The sequence below is a fragment of the Hippocampus comes genome, unplaced genomic scaffold (genome assembly GCF_001891065.2).
Source record: "Hippocampus comes isolate QL1 unplaced genomic scaffold, H_comes_QL1_v1.1 scaffold420, whole genome shotgun sequence".
Taxonomy (NCBI): domain Eukaryota; kingdom Metazoa; phylum Chordata; class Actinopteri; order Syngnathiformes; family Syngnathidae; genus Hippocampus; species Hippocampus comes.
The window spans coordinates 484,276-504,374 of record NW_017806163.1 but is presented as its reverse complement, the minus strand read 5'-3'; the positions used below and the strand labels follow the sequence as shown (position 1 = coordinate 504,374).

At 42.4% G+C, this 20,099-nt stretch overlaps 1 protein-coding gene across 8 annotated transcripts in view; it reads left to right on the top strand.

The window, feature by feature from the left end:
- cadpsb (Ca2+-dependent activator protein for secretion b) overlaps positions 1–20,099 on the top strand; it is a 74,367-nt gene that overhangs the window by 36,211 nt on the left and 18,057 nt on the right. For 3 of the 8 annotated variants that reach the window (XM_019895761.1, XM_019895754.1, XM_019895755.1), the window contains exons 11-19: positions 104–316; positions 4,946–4,957; positions 8,374–8,510; positions 8,582–8,769; positions 10,554–10,655; positions 10,739–10,802; positions 11,510–11,633; positions 15,040–15,108; positions 18,101–18,207. In XM_019895761.1, the coding sequence (XP_019751320.1) occupies positions 104–316; positions 4,946–4,957; positions 8,374–8,510; positions 8,582–8,769; positions 10,554–10,655; positions 10,739–10,802; positions 11,510–11,633; positions 15,040–15,108; positions 18,101–18,207 (1,016 nt within the window). Of the gene's footprint in view, positions 1–103; positions 317–4,945; positions 4,958–8,373; positions 8,511–8,581; positions 8,770–10,553; positions 10,656–10,738; positions 10,803–11,509; positions 11,634–15,039; positions 15,109–15,884; positions 15,918–18,100; positions 18,208–19,544; positions 19,575–20,099 lie in introns of all 8 variants that reach the window. The other 5 variants (XM_019895756.1, XM_019895758.1, XM_019895757.1 and 2 more) reach the window with 5 other exon arrangements.

Here is a 20,099-nt window from a genome sequence, read left to right as displayed (position 1 = left end):
CATCGATCCTCAGGCAGTTGAGTTTGCATCGATACACCCAAAGTTTTTTTTTTTTTTCCCCCCTCTTTAATTTAAAGCGTCTGACTTGCTGCTCCTGTGACAGGCTTGGATGGCGGAAGGGCTTTCTTCAACGCGGTGAAGGAAGGCGACACTGTGATCTTCGCCAGCGATGACGAGCAGGACCGCATCCTGTGGGTCCAGGCCATGTATCGCGCCACCGGCCAGTCCCACAAGCCCGTCCCGCCCACTCAGGTCCAGAAACTTAATTCCAAAGGGGGTGCCTCGGCTCAAATGGACGCTCCCATCTCTCAGTTCTGTAAGTAGGCCGAAGCGCGTCACGCCGAGGTAGACCGTAGGTAGTTTCCATCCACGACGCAGTGATGGCTCGTGAATGTCTCGCACTCGTGCGCGCCGCACTTGCGCTCACAAACCTGCTGGTAGAACTAACAAACAAGCACGCACACTCACGCACTTACACTTGACCTGTCACGGATTGGACCAGCACTCATTCACTCCGCCCACTCCCAAAGGTGCCAACCCAACAGGCTCTCCCATCAGCTCGCAAGCAACGAGCAACTTAGGAAAGATGGTGTGAAACCACAACAGCTATCTGACATGAAATCTGAACATTCAAGGCTGCTGGGGTGGAATTCAAGCTGACGTCAGCGTGACCTGCTCAAGTTCCAAACCGTAGGCATGTTTTATTCACTGAATGGTGGCCAGATGTGTTTTATACACCATACCCATTACACTCTAAGCACCCCACGTCAGGTAGAAAAGTGAAGGTAAGAATGCAGTCGTGTGGCATCTGTCCCCAATTTTGTTTTTATAATTTCTGTCTCTTGTTTCCCCTAATCGCTCTTTTCAAATGAATCCACATTTACTGCAAATTGTTTTCATTCAAAACAATTATAATTGTCTCATTCTCAATTGGCTACGCAGTTGTAATAATACTGGATATTGCGCTTTAGTAATAGATCCTGCTATTCAGAATAAAACAAGGAAGTCCTGTGTGCATCGTTTCAACGTATTGTGTAAATGAAAAAAAAAAAAAGAAAGAAACCTTTTGGCAGTCTTTAACCTCAATTCCAAGAAAACAAAAGAAATTCACAATAAAGCCCCTCTAGTGTATTCTTCTCTTTTTATAACCGCATCATTGCATTCAAATTGGCATAAATTGGCTCAGCCCCTCCGAACGCTAGCACGTAAATTCTGTTTTGTTTCTTCATTGGTTTCTTTGTCCAGTATGTGATCGTTCGTGTGGTTAGTTGACTCCTCTGACGCCAGCTGTTGCCATTCAAAGCTTCGCCGCGGTGACCCCACCTCACCAGTCCCTCGACCCCTCCACTGAAACATTGTGGCACGCTGCGCAAAACATGTTTCACCCCCTGGTGGTCTTGAATGGCCCCGGGATCATAACGTACGTCGTCCTCCTGACTCCGCTGCAGTGCTAATCAACAGTCCTCGGAAAGTTCTGATTGGACTTTTGGGAAATGGAAAGTCGTTCTCCCCTTTTCCTTGAGATGTGCTCTACTAACAATGTATGGAAGAGTCACAAATAAACAAGACCAGAGACGATATTGGAAGCAAAAAAATCAGCTAGACCAAACAAAGCAACAGCGGAACATCAACAAAACACGAACAAAATGTAATCACAGCAAGCGTAGACAAATGGGATCATTTTTTATTATTTTTGTGACAAGCGTTTTACATTTAATGAAATGCGCTGCCATTTTAACATTGCACTTTATTCCCTATAACCTTACACATTGACTTATTTTAAGATCTACTGTAAAAGTGGTGCACATGATGGGTTCAAAGGACACGTACAGTGGTTATGAAAAGTTTTCATGATATTAAAAAAAAAGGCACTAAAATAAAGTATTTCAACATTTTTTTCCCATCGTTCATGTGAAACACAATAAAATTAGGGAAAAAAAATCAAAGTAAATACAGAACTAAAAACGGCAATAATGGCATTTGCACAAGTGTGCACACCCTCGTACGCATTGTAGCCTATAATATATTGTCGGAAGACTTAACTCATCACAGCAAATGTCCCCGTGCCAGTTTGAATCAGATGTCTTTTCAAACGTGGAGACAAGAGAGACTCAAGCAGAACAGGACCTCCGCGATTTTTTTAGTTTGTAATCCTTCGCAGTGACTCTCTGAACACATTTCAGATCGACTTATAAGCAAGTTTTTTTTTTTTTTTTTTTTTTTGCAGCCAACATTTTTTTTTCTGTCATGTTTTTAAAAAAAAAAAACGATGACGGGTTCCCTTAAGGGGTTGGTTACACAACACTGATTTTAAATGAAGAAGGATACAACAAGTATGCTTGTGGCAATTAATGACGCAAGAATGGTGTTTTGCAGCATGAAAAAAAAAAGAAAAACGGCTCTCAAAGGGAATTTTTTAATCCTGTCACCCTTTAGAAAACTGAGTGTGTGCGCGCGTGTGTGTGTGCGTGTGCGTGTGTGTGTGTGTGTGTGTGTGCGTGTGTGTTTGTTAAGTGTAACCATGTGTCAGTGTGTCACACCCAAAGCAAACAATGATAGCAGACCACAGTGGTGTTGGTGCATTTGTACGAACATATGAACACATCTCCAAAACTACCGCGGCCACTGGAGACACATAACTTCAAGCAGAAGAAAAGCACATGTGTGTGTGTAGATCCAGATACTCACGTACATGTTTTTTACAATCAAGGAAATAATCCAAAATGTAGGCATTGCAAATTGGGTTTAAAAAAAAAAAAGATTCAAAGGTGACTCACAAACTTTTGGGCAGTAGTTGAAACTCTAATACAATGGCGTGTTTTCATGGAAAACATGAAACCGTCTGGCATACTTATTATTCCTGTTTTACCAAGTTTTTGTCATGTAAACACACCCGAGGATATTTAAGAAAGGCTGTAATACACACAAACCAGTGGTGGGCCGCTGTGCATTTAGTACGTGCGACCGACTTAATCGACCTCCTAATACCAGCACGATCGTGTCTGTCGCAGATAGAGGAACCGATCAATACTATTCCAAAACTAAATATGATGACACACAACAATGCCACATACATCATCAGGAGAAGTTCCGAATCAATTTTCATCTTTTTAATATCATACGTCAGACACACCACAGATGCTGACTGCGAAATTTATGACTGTGGCTCGATCACTATAGATGTGTTCTCTTAGTCAAACTTGGCCGACCAACCGGTCAAAGGACGGGAAAATGCTAACGTCATTGCAGGCCCCGTGAGGCGAATTTGAAATCCAGTGGTACCTCTTCTTATGAAATTAAAGGATTCTGGAAGACATTTCTTCACTCGAAAATTTTGTAAGTAGGGACGCGTTTTCCCTGTAAATGCCCTAATCCGTTCCAAGCCCCCCCAAAATTCAGACCTAAATGTTTTCTAAAGCATAAAAATGCATCAAAATATGTAACAAATACATGTTACAATTAGATTATTGCACAATAAATAAGAGTTGTGCATAATGTAAAAAACAGAAGAGAGAAAAGACTAAAAATGATGCTCATTTAACTTAACTGCGTCCTCATCGTTTTCTGCCCTCTTTAGTTCATGTTCTCTCTCAGAAGTGGTTTTTGCCTGGCGTTTTGTAAAGAACAGATCCAAGAACGTTTGCTTTTGTCGGCTTTTAACAATCCTTCGAAAATGTCCAAGGCAAACATCAGCATAGTGAGCGATCGTCGGACTGGTGAACACTTTTTCTGGGTGATTCAGAACGCCTCATGGACCGAAGGGCGAATGACGAGGACGCTGCAACGACAACTAACATCTATCTACACACAGTAGAAGTCCCTCTTAGCCAATGGAATGCCAGGAACATGCTAGGTAATAGCCAATGGCAGAGCAGCTTTAAATGTGCTGCAGTCGATGTAAATACGTTTATACAACGCAACATACAATTTTACAAAAATTGTAAAAGTTTTATTCCTGAATATTTATTTTACTTTCAACCACTCGACATGTTCAGTGGCACCAGTGCTATACATACACATATAGTTCTTATTGTTTTCTTTGTATTTTTGCCCTCTATGGACAATAAAAGCGGTATTGTGCTATGTCCAAAACATAAATATAAATCTATATAAATAAAACATGAATTGGAATATTTCATATCACACAAATTTATGCTTGGTCTTTGATTTAAAGATGACAATACGCAAAAATCTACAAAAATTGTAGAAATTGTAACATATGGGGTAACCCTTGTGTTACGAAAATCGTAGAAACTGTAACACAAGGGTTACGTATGTTGGGTTCAGGAAACCCGGAGCTGCGAATTTTTTTTACCTTTCATATTTTGAAATTTCTTTCGTAACAAGAGGCAATATTTTCCTGTTGAGGCATTTCGTAACTTGAAAATTTGGTATGAAAAGACGTTCGTAAGTAGAGGTACCACTGCAACTAGTCCAAATGGCTAATACCTAGAATCATAATGGCATCTCTCAAACGCTGTGACCTTTTCATAACCTTCCGCTTCACAGGTATGTGTTGTCACTTTAAAAAAAAAAAAAAAATGGGCGGTCCCTCATCAGTCGCTCTCTATTCCTTCAGTGCTGGCCCTCAAACGAACACCCAAACGCTACAGTGGAGTGACGGGGATGCTAAACGCTCTCTTCCTCCCTCCTCCTCTATCGCCTCAGCGTCCTTTGTCACACGTCGTCCTCACATGTACTCACAAGCCACGAGGTCTCGTGTCGGTATCGGTGGTTGTTTTGTTGTTGTTGTTATTGTTGTTGTTGTTTTTTTTTTTCTTCTTCTCAGTTGTGTTTTCTTCTTCATGCTTTGCCTGTCTACCCTTCTTCAGTAATGCCGCTAGCTGCTCGGTCAGTCAGGGTCTCTCGTGATTGCTCTCCTCCAGCCTTGTTGCTAGTCTTTATGTTATTCTGGTTTGTCCCTTCTTACCCTGCTGTCTTCTAGCTGGACTCAAGGGTAAGTGCTTCCCTGTAGCCGGCACAGCTCAGATAATCCCCGCCGATTATCTGACAAATGCAACGCTCTTTCTTTCTGCCCCTCTCTCTCTCTCTCTCTCTCTCTCTCTCTCTCTCTCTCTCTCTCTCTCTCTCTCTCTCTCTCTCTCTTCTCGCTCTTTCTCCTTCCTCTGCTCCTTCTTCATGTCTCGCTTCATGTCTTTAGATCTTAGTTGAGAACTTTTTTTTTTCTTCCCTTTTTGACAACCTCCACTTGAGGATCAAATTCTAGAAGCATCCATTCGTGCCAGTATAGGATGCATGTCTCTAAGAACGTTTTTTTTTTTTTTTTCTGTTTATTTTTGGCTTAGTATTTGGTTAACGTGGATATGATAGTTGTTCCTGCATAATTGCCTTCTCTCTTTGCTCACATTGGTAACCCGACCCCTCAAGAGTAAAGCAATTTGATGATTAGAATGAAGACAGATTGGCCTGGAATATGAACTATTCACATGCATTATTGATGAGATATGAAAGAGGTGAAAACCTGGAAGATTTCGCTCGATGGCACATGAGTAATTCATTCGATGTACGCTAGGGAGTGGAGTCAATGTGTGACATTGCTGACGTGCTTTACTATAGAGGGCTCAATTTGCTCATAGACGTTGATGTTTTGCTTCACCTTGCCTTGACGAGAGTTGGCAAATATGTATGCGGAGTATTCTGAATGCCAAAGACAAGGAGTAGCTAATGCCGCCCCTTCTTACGATGAAATACTCCGGAACTCCCCCCCCTTGTCCCCCTTCCCCTTCTCCCCACTCCTCCCACAGGAGACGGGCCTGTAGACGTCAAGGCAAGTCCAGTGGTCCACCTTCAGAAAGCCGAGATCCCAAATAGCATTTGGTTTGCCTGAATAGGAGGACACTTCTATCGTGTGTCTGTTAGTTTCTGTCAAAACAAGAGGTTCCATTCATTCCCCCCACCCCCACCCCCACTCCCCATCTCCCAGAGAATGGTAGACTTCTGCCTATGTTGGCTTTCATGCTATTTACCCATTCTTGCACCGAAATGCTACCCTTGTTCGACTTCTTTGGTAGTGACATGCCTGTTAGTCTGCTCGGTAGATGACCATGAACACACCGCACCACATTCAAGTATTGTCAACTTGCAAATGCGTAGAGAGAGAAAAAGAGAATTCCAAAAGAGAGGGAACGCAATTCAAAATAGCAAACCTGAACGCGGGACTGCATGACGTTTCAAATTTCACACGGCTACTTCTCCAAGCATGTGCTCGTTTTATTGCGAACATACTCGCTTATATTGTTGCCGTTACTCTTTGCGAGCTGGAATTGTGCCGTGGTGTCAAGCGAGCCCATCGCACTTACTCGTGATGTCCTCGCTTACTCGAAACAAAGGACAGAAAGGCCAGGTGCCTTCTGCCCACACTTGGGAATGTTGTCGCACTCGCCCAACATGCTGCGATATCGCCTCTTGGTAACTGGGCCACGGGTAACTCTCTCCTTGTGGTCTTCCTTTTTTTTCCCCCTCTCTTTTGTCTTATTGTCCACTTCCTGTTTGTCTTTTCAATCCTAACTTCTGTCAGTGTCCTCCATCTTCACTTTGTGTCGTCACACTCCATTCGTCCTCTCCTTTCCACAAGTTCACTTGTCCTCACGCTCTTAACGTCCTCGTGCACATTTTGACTTGCCGCCTTGCAGGTTTTTCCTCCTCAGATTAGAGGCTAACCGTAACCTTCTGTAGTCTCCCTGGTGAAAGAGTGCCTCGGAATGCCGATCGCCCATATTGCAGCCTGTCCCCCATCAGCCTTTCCCACCCGGAGGTTGACAGATGTCACCTGCGCTCTCTCCCCAGGCCTGGCCCAGCCCCCAAATCAGGCCAACGCATTCAACACCACGCTCCTCCCGAGCCATCATCACCTTGTCTGTGTGTCACGGACCTGACACCTGTCACTCACACAGAGGACACGACCACGTCACCTATTTGAGCTCACAGCCACTTCATTCAGTGCACCTGCACAATTTCATGAGATCAGATCCAAGAACCGTATCCGTAATGCCGACTAAATTGGAAAAAAAAAATCTTTCTTGGCCCATGCCCACATGATTTTGTGGGGTTTTCCGATGCATAATTTGGTTGCTTCCTCAATCCATTTACCAGTTAGCAGGGGTGACTCCAAATTTTGAGGTTGCGCTTTTGAATCTCAGCCCATCTTGCTGATGTGGAGTTTGCATGTTTTTGTCCCCCTGAGGGGCTCAACATGCACATGAGGTTCATTGATGACCAGTAGAAGGTGCGCTCCGCCTCTCACCCAAAGTCAGCCGGGATAGGCAACTCACCCGCAATCCTCAAGACTGACTGGCGATGAATGTATCCTGCGAAATTAAGGATAACCAAAAACGCGCCCTTCACAATGCTCACAAATGAGAAATGACAACAATACGTACCAAAATATAATGGCTTCGCTCTCGGCCAATGCGCACAAATTTCTGTGGAAATTGCTCACACATTGTTTTCTTTGTTTTTCCACCAACTTTTTAATTGGCGACTTCAACCCTTCCAGGACTTGGAAAGTCTACCAAATGACTTTTTCATTGTTTTCATTCTAGAGTGGACTGCTCCTTGGATGATGCAGTGACTCAAATGGAGAAAATTGAAAATAAAGTTCTCGATCCACTGCTCAGACATTGCAAAAGTAATATTGCTAATGAGTATTTCTGTAGAATACCTTTTTTAAAATTGTTTTTAATACAGCCTTTGTATCTCAACCCACGAGATTGTGCAAGTACACCGAATGTTGTGTTGTGACCCTTCGCAGATCTTAGAGCACAAGGAATGTGACAGGATTTCAATGAAAGGTTTAATACTTGATCATCCGCCACGTTCCTTTCACTTTTCCTCAAACAATCTCCTCATTGACTTTGACACTGAAGAGATTGAGAGCAAAACTACAACCACGCCGCTTTCTCTGCGGCATCCAGATTTGATATCGCAAAGTCTATAGCGCTTGTAGCACACAACTGGGTGGCAAACAACTATTAGGAATGGCAGAATCTATTGACGACATTGACAGAAATATATATATTTTTTTTAAGGACGCCTCGCAAACCACCAGGGACTGTGACACTGCAAAGACACATGCATGCACACACAATGGAAGCGCCTGTCGCTCTTAGCGTAGCTTGAGCTCCCCCACCGATAACGTCAGATCTCTTTACGCTGTCTGACACAATGCAAGTTGACAATGTAAGCTGTTAATGTTTATAATTTGCCCTTAGAAGTACCCCCCCACCCCTTCACCAGCAAGAAAAATTCAGATATTCCCTGTTGTTTCTGTGTTATGACCAAGACTTAGCATGCGCTTCACTGACATCCTCTCCTCTCAACCGTGTGCTTCTTCCTCTGCTGTTGGCTGGATAGATGCTGACAGAGCTCAGAAACATGGCATGGATGAGTTTATCTCGGCTAACCCCTGTAGCTTTGACCACGCCTCGCTTTTTGAGATGGTGCAGCGGCTCACCTTGGACCACAGGCTCAACGACACCTTCTGCTGCCTGGTGAGCTCCTCGCCGAATTGACTTTCGGGGGGTTGTGTCGCGGGTTACTGACCGCTGTTTGTGCCGCGCAGGGATGGTTCAGCCCGGGCCAGGTGTTTGTCTTGGACGAATACTGTGCCAGGAACGGCGTCCGAGGTTGCCACAGGCATTTGTGTTACCTGCGCGACCTGCTGGAGCGGGCGGAGAGTGGCACCATTATTGACCCCACTCTTCTGCACTACAGCTTTGCGTTTTGTGCCTCCCACGTGCACGGGAACAGGTGTGCACAAACCACTTTTTTTTTGTTGTTGTTGTTGTTCCATTGCTTTACAGGCACACAGTTTGCTTTAAAAAAACAAACAAAAACATTAGTTGGTCACCAGTTGTACCACTAGAATGGGGAAAACATTCATTGCATCAGTTATTTTATGTCTTCGTAAATCTCTTTATTTATTTATTTATTTATTTATTTTTTATGTGTTGTTTGATTTTAATGTTGTCCTTCTATTTTGATTCATGCCTTGGCTAGAGACAGGACTGTTATGTGTTTTTTGTCGGTTATTTTGACACATTTGTGGTGTGAAAAACTTCATTTTTGTAGGATATAAGTCAAGCATCTCTCCATGAAGCCCTTTTCACACTGCACTTATTATGCCGCAGCATACCATCAACAAATCCATTCATTTTGTATTTGGTAAGAGACGGCGTGTGGCTACAGGGGATTTCCAAGCTGCCACGATTTAAAAAATGCTCGATTAGAGAGTGGCGGTTCCATGACGGTGGCCCAGTAGATAAGTGGTCAGCGCGTCAGCCTCACAGTACAGAGGTGCAGAGTTCGATTTTGGCTCTGGCCTTCCTGTGTGGATTTTGCATGTTCTAACTGTGCCTGTGTGGGTTTTCTCTGGGTACTCCAGTTTCCTCCCACATTGCAAAAACATGCATGGCAGGTTAATAGAACACTTGAAATTGGCCCTTGGTGTGAGTGTGAGCGTGGATGGTTGTTCGTCTGTGTGTGCCGCGCAATTGGCTGGCAACCGGTTCAGGATGTCCCCCGCCTACTGCCTGATGACAGCTGGGATAGGCTCCAGCACCCCCCGCGACCCTTGTGAGGATAAAGCGGATCGGAAAATGGATGGATAGATTCCATGATGTCAGACAATCATCTCCAATTGGAAAGGGGCTGGCGGAGGGATTTAGTCCTAAAAATAGCCCACAGGAAACACATAACAGCTCCCGAAATGCAGTCGCTGTATTTGCTTTAAATTTATGTTGTTAACCATTTGCATATCTCCACGTGTTTCCTTGTTTTTTCTTTGTGTTCTTTTCTTTCTGTCCTCTGTTGCCGTAGTTTCTTACTGTCCATATTATTCATCCTCCCATGCGTCCATTAAAGTCAGAGAGGGCCGCAGTTACTGGGGGCCGCTGGGCTACGAGGCCCTAATGAGCCCAAAGAGCTCCCAAAGGCCAAATCCTGACACTGGCTCTAAACGAGCACACCTCATATTCAAGTTTAGAAAGAGAAAGGATTCCAAAGTCTCTCAAGAGTCCAACAGGTGAGACATTGTCATCAGAGGTGCGTGGAGTCATACTCCAGTAAGAGTATTGTACAAATGTAAAACTAAAAAGTAGTCCTCCAAGTAAGTACGTGTGTAAGATTTATTATTCTGTGGGAAAAAAAACAAACAAAAAAAATTCAAGTATTGAACTAGTGAGTGACATCCTTTATTTATTCTTTAAATCAGAGCATGATGGTCAAATCGACAAAAAATCAATGTGCCATGTCACTGTTGCCCGACATTATCACCGACAACAGTGAAGTTTATTTTAAAAATAAAATGATCCCAATGGATCCAAGATCCGATTGTAGCAAAAGTACTCATAAAAATAAAACCTATGTTGCTTTAAAACTATCCTGACAAATACAATTTATCCAAGAAGTTCCTTAATTGCAACTATGTAAATGTCGTCTTATACTTCTCTGATTATCATGTTTTAAATGTTCGCTGAAGTGAAGTCACAGTTTGGTCTTTTGCCCCTTCAAATGTGTTTGTGTGGTCCTCACAGGCCAGACGGGCTGAGCACCGTCAAAGTGGACGAGAAGGAGCGATTTGAAGACATCAAGGAGCGGTTGCGTGTCATCTTGGAAAACCAGATTGTAAATTTCAGGTGACATGCGTGCTCACGCACACGTTGCACTTTACTCCACTTACAAATCGATATGAACATCTTTTCTTATCCGCTCCGTGTAGATATTGTTTCCCCTTTGGCCGTCCGGAAGGTGCACTGAAGGCCACGTTATCTTTGCTGGAGAGGGTTTGTACACGTTTGAAATACTCGTTTCTATTTATGTGGACTACTTAACAGCTACAACATTAGATACAGTTGCACAATCTGAATTAGACACTCAACACATTGATGCTAGATTAATCTAATTAATTCTCACACTGCCGAAAGTACCAGTAGTGGTACACGAACTCCCTCTAGTGGTAGGTGAAAAAAAATACAAAGTACAGATCAGTTGTATTTAACTTTTAAATTCAATACATTTGCATTGAATCTTTAAGAACTGTAATCGAATAATTTTTTAAAGATTTTTTTTTTTATTTCCCCCATGGCTAAGAACAGTGTTAATGTTCAAACTGCGCAATTTTAGGGAATACTGTAAATAAATGCAACTAATATTACAAGACTGTTGATAATGTAAACATAATGTTTTGCTTCGAGTGCCGAATACAGAAAAATTGAAGGGTGCAAGGGCCATTTTGTTATTTTCTAACTTTGTTAACCCTTTCATGCACCCTGTAACCTGATAACATGATAAACTGTCCACTGTCGTAACCGCTGTCCCTGAAAGGGTTAAACACAACTAAACCAACCAATCCTGAGCCATACTTTGCCCACTCCTGCATTAGATGATGTAAGTGTACCTCATAAAATGTCCTGAGAGTGTTGACGTGGATATCATGCCTACTGAACAGACATGAGCAGGTCACATGCTTCTCTTTAATTTTGACGCTCAGGTGCTGATGAAGGACATTGTGACACCAGTCCCTCCAGAAGAAGTTAAAGGGGTCATCCGCAGATGTTTGGAGCAGGCTGCTAACCTCAACTACCAACGGATTAAAGACTATGCTAAAATTGAAGGTAACCAAAATAACTTTTCTTTGGGTAGAATATGACAATAAATGATGTATCCAGAATGGCATGTTTAATTGAAAGAATTGTTTTTGATCACACAGTGAATTCAAATGGCCTAGTACTTGTAGTATGAATTTGCACGATATTCATAGTTACCCAATTCAAAGATAATATGTGGCTCAATTTTGGCATTAAAGGGGAAGTGACTCAATTTGTTTTATTTTATTTTTTACAGGAATATGTGTTATGCAGCCGCACTAATCTAAACACGGCATTCTGATTAATATTGCGCTTGTGGAATAAGCAGTAAAATTAACCTGTTTTTGTCCATCCTGGGTGCGGCCATTTTGCCAGTTGTTATCGACTGAAAATGACATCACAGTTGCTTAGGGCTTGTGTTTAATAAGCTGAAATTGCATGTGTGGAACTTGATGTGGGGATGCGGAATATGCACTTTTATCTATATCTGCACCAAAAGCTTTTTTTCTTTGTGCCAACAGTTTGTTTAATATGTTGTTCTTGTCGGGCCCGACCCGATGGGCTGCTTGATTTAATCCTCTGATTTGTGCAGATTTTTAAAATGTATTCTCCCTCTCTCTCTCTCTCTCAGAGAGAGAGAGACCCGAATATGACATTCAATCAAAAAAAAAAAAAAAAGCGGTTGAGTTTGGTCTAGTTTGTATTTTGTTGTAAAGTAAAACAAATACTACAGGACTAATTATTGAAAAAGAGTCAAATGTTCTGCCTATAATTCTTACCTTCGAAAGAAAAGAAGTTATTTTATTCCCGAGGCACTTTTTTATTAAATGGCCGATTGTATTTTATTCTGCCAAGAATTAGAATCGGATTCTCCCTCATAAAATCCATGCCGGTCGGGCCTTAACTTTTTCTGTACCGAGACAAAGTGCAATGAAAACGCAGCCTGCTTGTCAGCGGTGAACATGAGCAAGAAAAGACAACAAGAGACTCGACTTGTCTTGACGCCTTCTTTTGTCCGAGATGATGTGTCTCTCACTCGCTGTCTCTCAGTGCAATAACTCTCTCCTTTGTTTCAGGCCCACTTTAGCTCTGTGCTGTTCTGTAGCTCAACTTGCCCTTTGTGTAGAGGTGTGTGTGAGTAAAAATGCATTCAACTCCCACAAAAAAAAAAAAAAAAAGCCCCGAAATCTGTCCAAGCTGATCTGTCGTTGTGGCGACTCCTCGACAATGTGGACTTGGTGGTGGTCCTCTCTGAGTCACCGCTCCCAAAGGACTCCCACTGCAGTAGCCTCTACTAACAGCACCCACCCACCCCTCCCACCCCCAAACTCCCCTCAAGCTCCCCTTAACACCCCCGCTGCCTCAAAACACCAGCAGCTCTCCTGTCACCTCTGTCTCCCGCTGTCCTCCCTGTCGACTCTGCTTACTTCTCCTCTCCCACGCGGTTGCTTTCCGCTCTATCGGGGTGACGTTTAGTAAAGTGGCTTCCCAAGCAACGGGGATGCTGGGATTGATGGGCGACAAGCCAGCATCCGCCACCTTGCATGTGCTTTGAGACGTCATCTTGATCCACCCGCGGGCACTTTGCTTGGCATAGAACAGCAATGACACTGGCGTAAGTGTGTGGCAGCTGGCGTTGGGTGCTTGTGGTTGAAGAAATAAGCAACAAAGTGGCAACACCAGCAAACAAGTGGTGATGCGATTCATGATTGGCATGTAGACCGCCCAATCTCTGCGTGAGCAGTGAGTGAAAATACGGGCAGTGACACGACAGTAAAACTTGCGAGGGGTTTCTCTCCCCATATGCCAATAAGTGCTATCGAAAATAAATAGATGAATCTGACGTCCAAGGTTTCACTCGGGCACTGGTGGAAGAGAATTAGACAAAGATAATTTTGTTACATTACTGAAGTAGATTTCTTTTTTTTTTAAATTCCAGGTATGTACTTTAATTTAGCTGTATTTTACAATTTAAGTCAAGTAATGGGAACCCGGGATAGCATAAAAGCTGAGCCAGCTATCAGCGGTTGAACCAAATAAATCACATGCACTACTCTATATTGATGTTTCAGTCTTGAAGTTGGCTAATCACTAGATAAGAAAACCTTTATTAGAGAAATTCCCAATTCACAGCAGCAAAGTTATGAAAGGAAGAAGTAGAAGAACAAAATATAGGAGCTGCTGGAAATGCAGCCACTCTCGCGGCGCCATCTTGAAGTCAAAATAACAAAATAACACAACACAACACATAAGACACAGACAGTCGTGCAATCATAATCACTTTTCCTGCATAGACTTTGTTGTTTGAAGCAGTTATAGATGAAAGAGGAGAGGATCAAAGTGCCCTTTCACCAGTGGGTCAGAGACGTCATGCTGAAAATGTGCACACGTCTGCTACAAGCTAAGTAAGCTAGCTAAGCTAAGCTAATCACGTCTTTTTCGCATCTTGCACTCCAGTGGACGAATTTACAAAGGACTTTTGACTCGCACGTCTGCTGCGTCGCTGGACTGTAACGCTATAGAGCGGCAAAATGTCCTGGCAACAAGGCGAGACAGTCTTCATACATTTGTGCGGGTCTCAGAATTTGAAACTAAGATCGTAGTAGAAGAGAGTAGCGGTTAGCCTCGCTAGCGATTCCGACCTCTGCTAATCTTGAGATATTCATACCAGCAGTCCCACAGGACTGGTGGCGAGGCACAAAGTAAAACTTGAAGGCAGTACTATGCCACAGCGTGTTGAAACATTCGATCAGAAATGAGACGAGTCACATGTTTACTTGCAAATAGTCTATTTTCAAATACAGTAAATGCACACGTGAAATAGAAACAACTATAGAGCACAATATGAGACCGGTCAACTCGTCGGAAATAAAAACCCGCGCAGGGCTAATTCCAGAACTACTTTTTATTTAATCAATTGTTGTTATTTGGTCGTTTGTTGGTCTGTTGAAATATGTCTTGATGTGAAAAAGAAAAGGACTTGAATACAGTAATTCTGCTTCCACCAGTCCTTTTTTTTTTCTTTCAACACAAGTGTTTGTGCTTCTACTGAAGTACATAGTGCGAGTACTCTTGCCACCTCCGGCAACAGCCCGACAAAATAGGAGCCCCCAGTCGCCTACTTGGCTTGAGCTGCCTGCTATCAGCCCTCACTACGCCAGCATGCACCGATGCTGCTTTATGCCTCGAAAAGAACTGCTCAGCGTGCCAAAAAGATATTAAGGAGACAGCCTTACTATCTTACTGTGCTCTGTCAGCTGACCTCCGGCTGTCCTCGTGAGGCGCCTCTTTTTTTTTTTTTCCCTTTACAATTACCCCAAAAAGAACATTTGACTCCCAGTCTCACCCAGACAGCCATCCTCCCATCAGCTTCCAGCGTTCCCTCGTCTTACCCCAGCCTCTTGCATGCCCCGATCCTTTTTTTTTTTTGTAGGGAAAAAGAGGGAAATGTTTGAGCACCCTGTCTTCTGCTTGGCGTCTCAAGTGATGGATTTAACCATCCGTGAGTACCTTCATCCAAAACCCTCCTCTCATCTCATACCCTGCTTGGCTTCCCCTATTTCTTTCCATGCTTATTTTTTATTTTTTTTACTATCTGTGCCGTTATGTGTGAGACTGAGTGTCCAAAGAAGCAGTCGGGAGATCTGAGCAGCACCACAGAATCAGCCGGGGTCTGTTTTGTTTTAATTAGAACCATGTGCTTGGGGTGGATATGAATGCGCAGTCTGGTCTGTGAGCTTCTTTTGGTTTCAATGCACATTCCTTTGACTTGAATGCATTTTTACATTGCTGACATACCTCCTCCAGTCATGTGGTCTGATCATTTGTCAGTGATGTTCGGTGCCCAACAGGTAGGCTTGTGACAACTGGGATAGTCCTTATGGGAGGACATGATAGGCTGTTTTCAACTGAAGCGCTTTCAACGTTGGTTTTGTCCTAATTTGACCTTTGGCCAGTCGCTCAGTGTGTCCTGTCTGATCCTGCCTGATGTCTGTGCGTCTTCCTGAGCTTTTTGTCTGTTTCGTTAACAAGCATCTGACCACTTTTGTCATTCACAGGTCACGTTCCGTTACAGCGTCTCTGTTTTGATTATGTGTTTGTGACATGTCGGTTGCCTAGACCCTCTCTTGCTGGAGCCGAACCCCCCCCATTATCAGACGGGGGCCAAGAGCATCTTTAAACTACACCCATGTTCCCTGTTAGTGTGAAAACAGGCTTCAAAGGCGCTCCAATGCTAAACATCTCTTTATCTTCTCTTTCCCCCTTTTCGTGCTCAAGTTGAGAAAGGTCAAAAGGATCAGAAGGATCCAGGTGAACTCATGTTTAGTTTCTGGTTTAGACACACACACACACACACACACACACACACACACGTATAGACTTGTATCTGTAAATGTTTTCTATGTAAAACTCATAATCATCTTAACTTCACATATAGTACACATACAGTGGACCCCCACCGTGATTTACAGGGTATATATGGACAGGCCAGCCAGCAAATAGCAAAAATCCGCCAATAAATGAAATGCATTTGGAAAAAAAAATGCAAATAAAATTTAACCAACTTTAATTTGCATTTTCTATGAAGAATTGGGAGAAATAAGGAAGAAAAAAATATTCTCATATTATACTTATATACTTATTGGAAGAAAAAAAAATCTGGGAATATGCAATACAACAAGTGCCTAACCGGGACTATTTGGGAGTCCACTGTAGAGTACATACGGTACACTGTGAAAAATTGGTTGAAGTTACTCAATTTTATGATGCCATGTGGTTACATGAAATAAAATCATCTGGATTCAATTGACTGTGATTTTTTTTTTTCAGTAGGCCATACATCCACTTCAAAAATTGATCTGCATCCAGATGATTTTACAAAGTATTTTCTTCACCCCTCTAACCAAATAAAACTGAGTGAATTCAACACAGTATTTTTCTTCCGTGTACACATACAAATACATGTACTTATACATGTGCGCATACACACACAAACACTAAATGCTGTACATGCCATACATTTAATTACACATACACAGGATGCCACTCATGTTCTCAAACACATTCTTTATACAGTATACTGAATAATGCACACAAAATATATGCATGCATGCCATGAGTGGTTCATTTATACTGTATGTAGCACATCTTCCATAAAGTATCTTATAAGAACTGAGAACATACTGTGCAATATGCATGTTAAGTAGTATCTTTTTTTTTTTTTAAACAAGGGAACACTCAAACTCAATTCGCCTTGAAATGACTTTAAATCCCATTTCACTACTACTAGTGCCTTCCATACAATACTTCCGCTTAGAATAATGCAAAGTAAAATAAAATAACGACAACTAGTGTGAAGGCAGTGAAGTCTTTTCCAAATCCTTAAATTGTTTTTGTTGACAGCATTATTTTCAGTGGCAGCACAACAAATGTAATTTGTGTCATTTTACTTGATGGAATTGTTAATTTTTGCATTTTAACCCTTTCATGCACCAATAATGATAACCTGTCACCTGATAACATGATAAGCTGTCCACTGTAGTAACCGCTGTCCCCGAAAGGGTTCATGTAATGAAGACGATCTGAAATGTTTGAACTTGGTCTCGGATACACATTAAATCTCAATGTACGTAGATGCGCATGCCCACTTGCTCATCGTACTGCAAATAACAATCAATTTCCCGCAACCAGATGTTCTTATAGGGCCATTTACAAATACTATAGTAGTAGTCGTGTGTGTGTGTGTGTGTGTGTGTGTGCGTGTGCGTGTGCGTGCGTGTGTGTGTGTGTGTGTTTTCATTGGAGTTACATGTGACCATTCAAAATGATGTGCATCATTTCACTGTTGTCATGCCATCCACCTGTTTAGCAATGAATAAGCATCTGATTTGGAACTGTTGGCAGCATGTAAAAAACAACCGGGGGGTGTGGGTAAGAAAGTGCTTCCATGGAGAAGATAAAATAAATATTGATCTTTGGACAGACCGATTTCTATTATTCCTTCTACAACCTTGGTCAAGTGATACCAATACAGTTTTTTTTCTCTTCAATTTTCATGGCTAGTTATCTAAAGCAGCTCCAAATACAGATGCTTCATCAATGCAGCCGTTCTGTGTGCATTTTCTTTTTTTTGTGTGTGTGTGTGTGTGTGTGTGTGTGTGTGTGTGTGTGTGTGTGTGTGTGTGTGTGTGTGTGTGTGAAATTGCACTTCCATCTGCGTGTCGACTTCACATCTGCCTGACAGCCTGTCAACATCACATTTTGCTTTATGTCCTGCAGCCCTTTACATGCACTGAAAGTGGGAACGACCTGTTATTCGGAATAACTATCACAGCGCAAGCGCTTAGTTTATAATCCTAAAAAGGTCTATAAAAAATAAAAAAAATCATTGTCACAGAACAATCCCCCCCCCAACACCTTTTGACTTGAAATTCTGTTCCATACTTGACAAACCACCCTTCCCTCGCCCTAATCGTTTTTTTTTTTTTTCTCAGAGAATGTAGGCCGCTTAGTCACCCCTGCAAAAAAGCTGGAGGAAACCATTCGCTTGGCGGAGTTAGTCATTGAGGTCCTTCAACAGAACCAGGAGCACCACGCCGAGGTGGGTGAACAGCTGCTCCTTCTGCAAGCACACACGCTCTAATCTCCCCACGCTTATCTTCTCGAGTGGGGGTCTTAGATGTAGCACTCGTCTGCTATAAATAAAACTGCTTGCATCCATGTGTTGCTACACAAAAAAAAAAAAAGCCCCTCAGCCAGGGGGAGTCCAAAGTCCGCCCCGTGGACCATTTGCAACCAAATGCACGTTTTTGTTGGCCTCCCACACACAGTTACGGTTGCTATGAATTTTTCATTATTCTTATTTTTTTTTTCTTCCCATTTTGTATTTTTTTCAAAAATACTTTGTTTTAGTAGAGTTTTTATTAGTTTTAGTATTGGTTTTAGTTTTTTAAAAATCTTTATGGGGCATTTGTCAAGTGCAAGATAGTAATAAAAGGTCACTAAATAAGGCGTAATAAAATAAACTACAATTTCCAAATCAATGTTAGACATTCCTTCTTCCATACAATGCAAGGCAATACCAAAATAAAATCAAACCCGAAAACTCGTGTGTGAAATTAACTGACCTTGCTCCCGCATAGTCTCAAAATTTGACTCAACACACATCAAGCCGTTATGAGAAAATGTTGAAATTGTGAAAGACTATAAGATCTACTGTTTTTTTTGATTAACAAAATAAAACTATAGTTGAATGTTGCAAGACTTAATTGTTTTATTGTTTTCTTTAAAATTCTAGGGAACTAACTATAAAACAAGATAACAAATTATTTTCCATTGAAATGAAAATTACAACTTATTTTTTTTTTTTTACATTTAAACAATGTTGATCCCACATTAATATTAATAACTGTTTCATAAACAAGACAGTTTTTTTTCCTTAAAAAAATAGATCGAGCAATATCTCAAGGGAAAATTCCCCCAAAAATCCAAACATGAGGCAGAGAGTTAAGGTGTTGCCTTCTGGTCCCGCTGCAAGAAGTAAATAATGGAAGTAATACGTATATTCCAATAATTCCACAGCTGTAGCCATACAGCTAATGCAAAAGGAAAGTTGCGTACCAAATGTATTTTTTAGAGTCCCTCTTTTCATTGTTCAGTATGTGGCAGAGAGTGGGAAAAAAAAAAGTTTGGACATCCCACATCTCAGCACAATAACGGCAATGAAATATAGCATTCGCGGATGTATTTTATTTTGCGGGCGTTCAGAAGGAAGTTATTTGCATTTGGCGACGCTCCTGCAAGCTCTTAGTGTTCACAAAAAGAAGATTGCTTCACCGCCGACAGCTGCGATAGGAAAAAGCTTGATGATCCAGTGTGATCCTTTCCCAGTATGCGGATCTAGCAGATTTATTGTATCTCTCTGAATATGCTTGACAGGCGGCAGTCACAAGCTCTGCAGATCAATCGGTACAGTATTTCGATTTTTTTTCCCCCCCACCCTCCCTCTTCAGTCCCTATCACGCACAAACCCAACCCACCGCCCCTCCCCCACCGCCCCTTTTGTATGGCATGCGTGCCACTATGGCAAGAAGCAGCTTCTTTGTAGCTGAGGCTGCAGCGACGGGTGGGCTCGGTAACCAAGCGAATACGAGGAGCTTGCACCACATGACTGTGATCATAACGCATGTTCATCGGGCCATAAAGAGCTTTCCTTGCTCTCCCAACAGCATGCTGAACCGGTATGAACGAGTATGCTCCATGTGAACCTCCGATTTTGATCCACCATAGATGTGTTCCTTGTCCATCCGACGATTAATGTCCGCTCTTGTCCAAGCATTCCCACTAAGCTCCTCCTTCTCCATCACCCACTCTGCTGTCTAAGTTGACCACATATACACACACACACCAAAAACTCCCTCAAAAGTACAATCTTTTTTCATTTTCCTGTGTTCTCACTGTGATTGATGCCTGTCCGTGCAGGGAAAAGAGGTA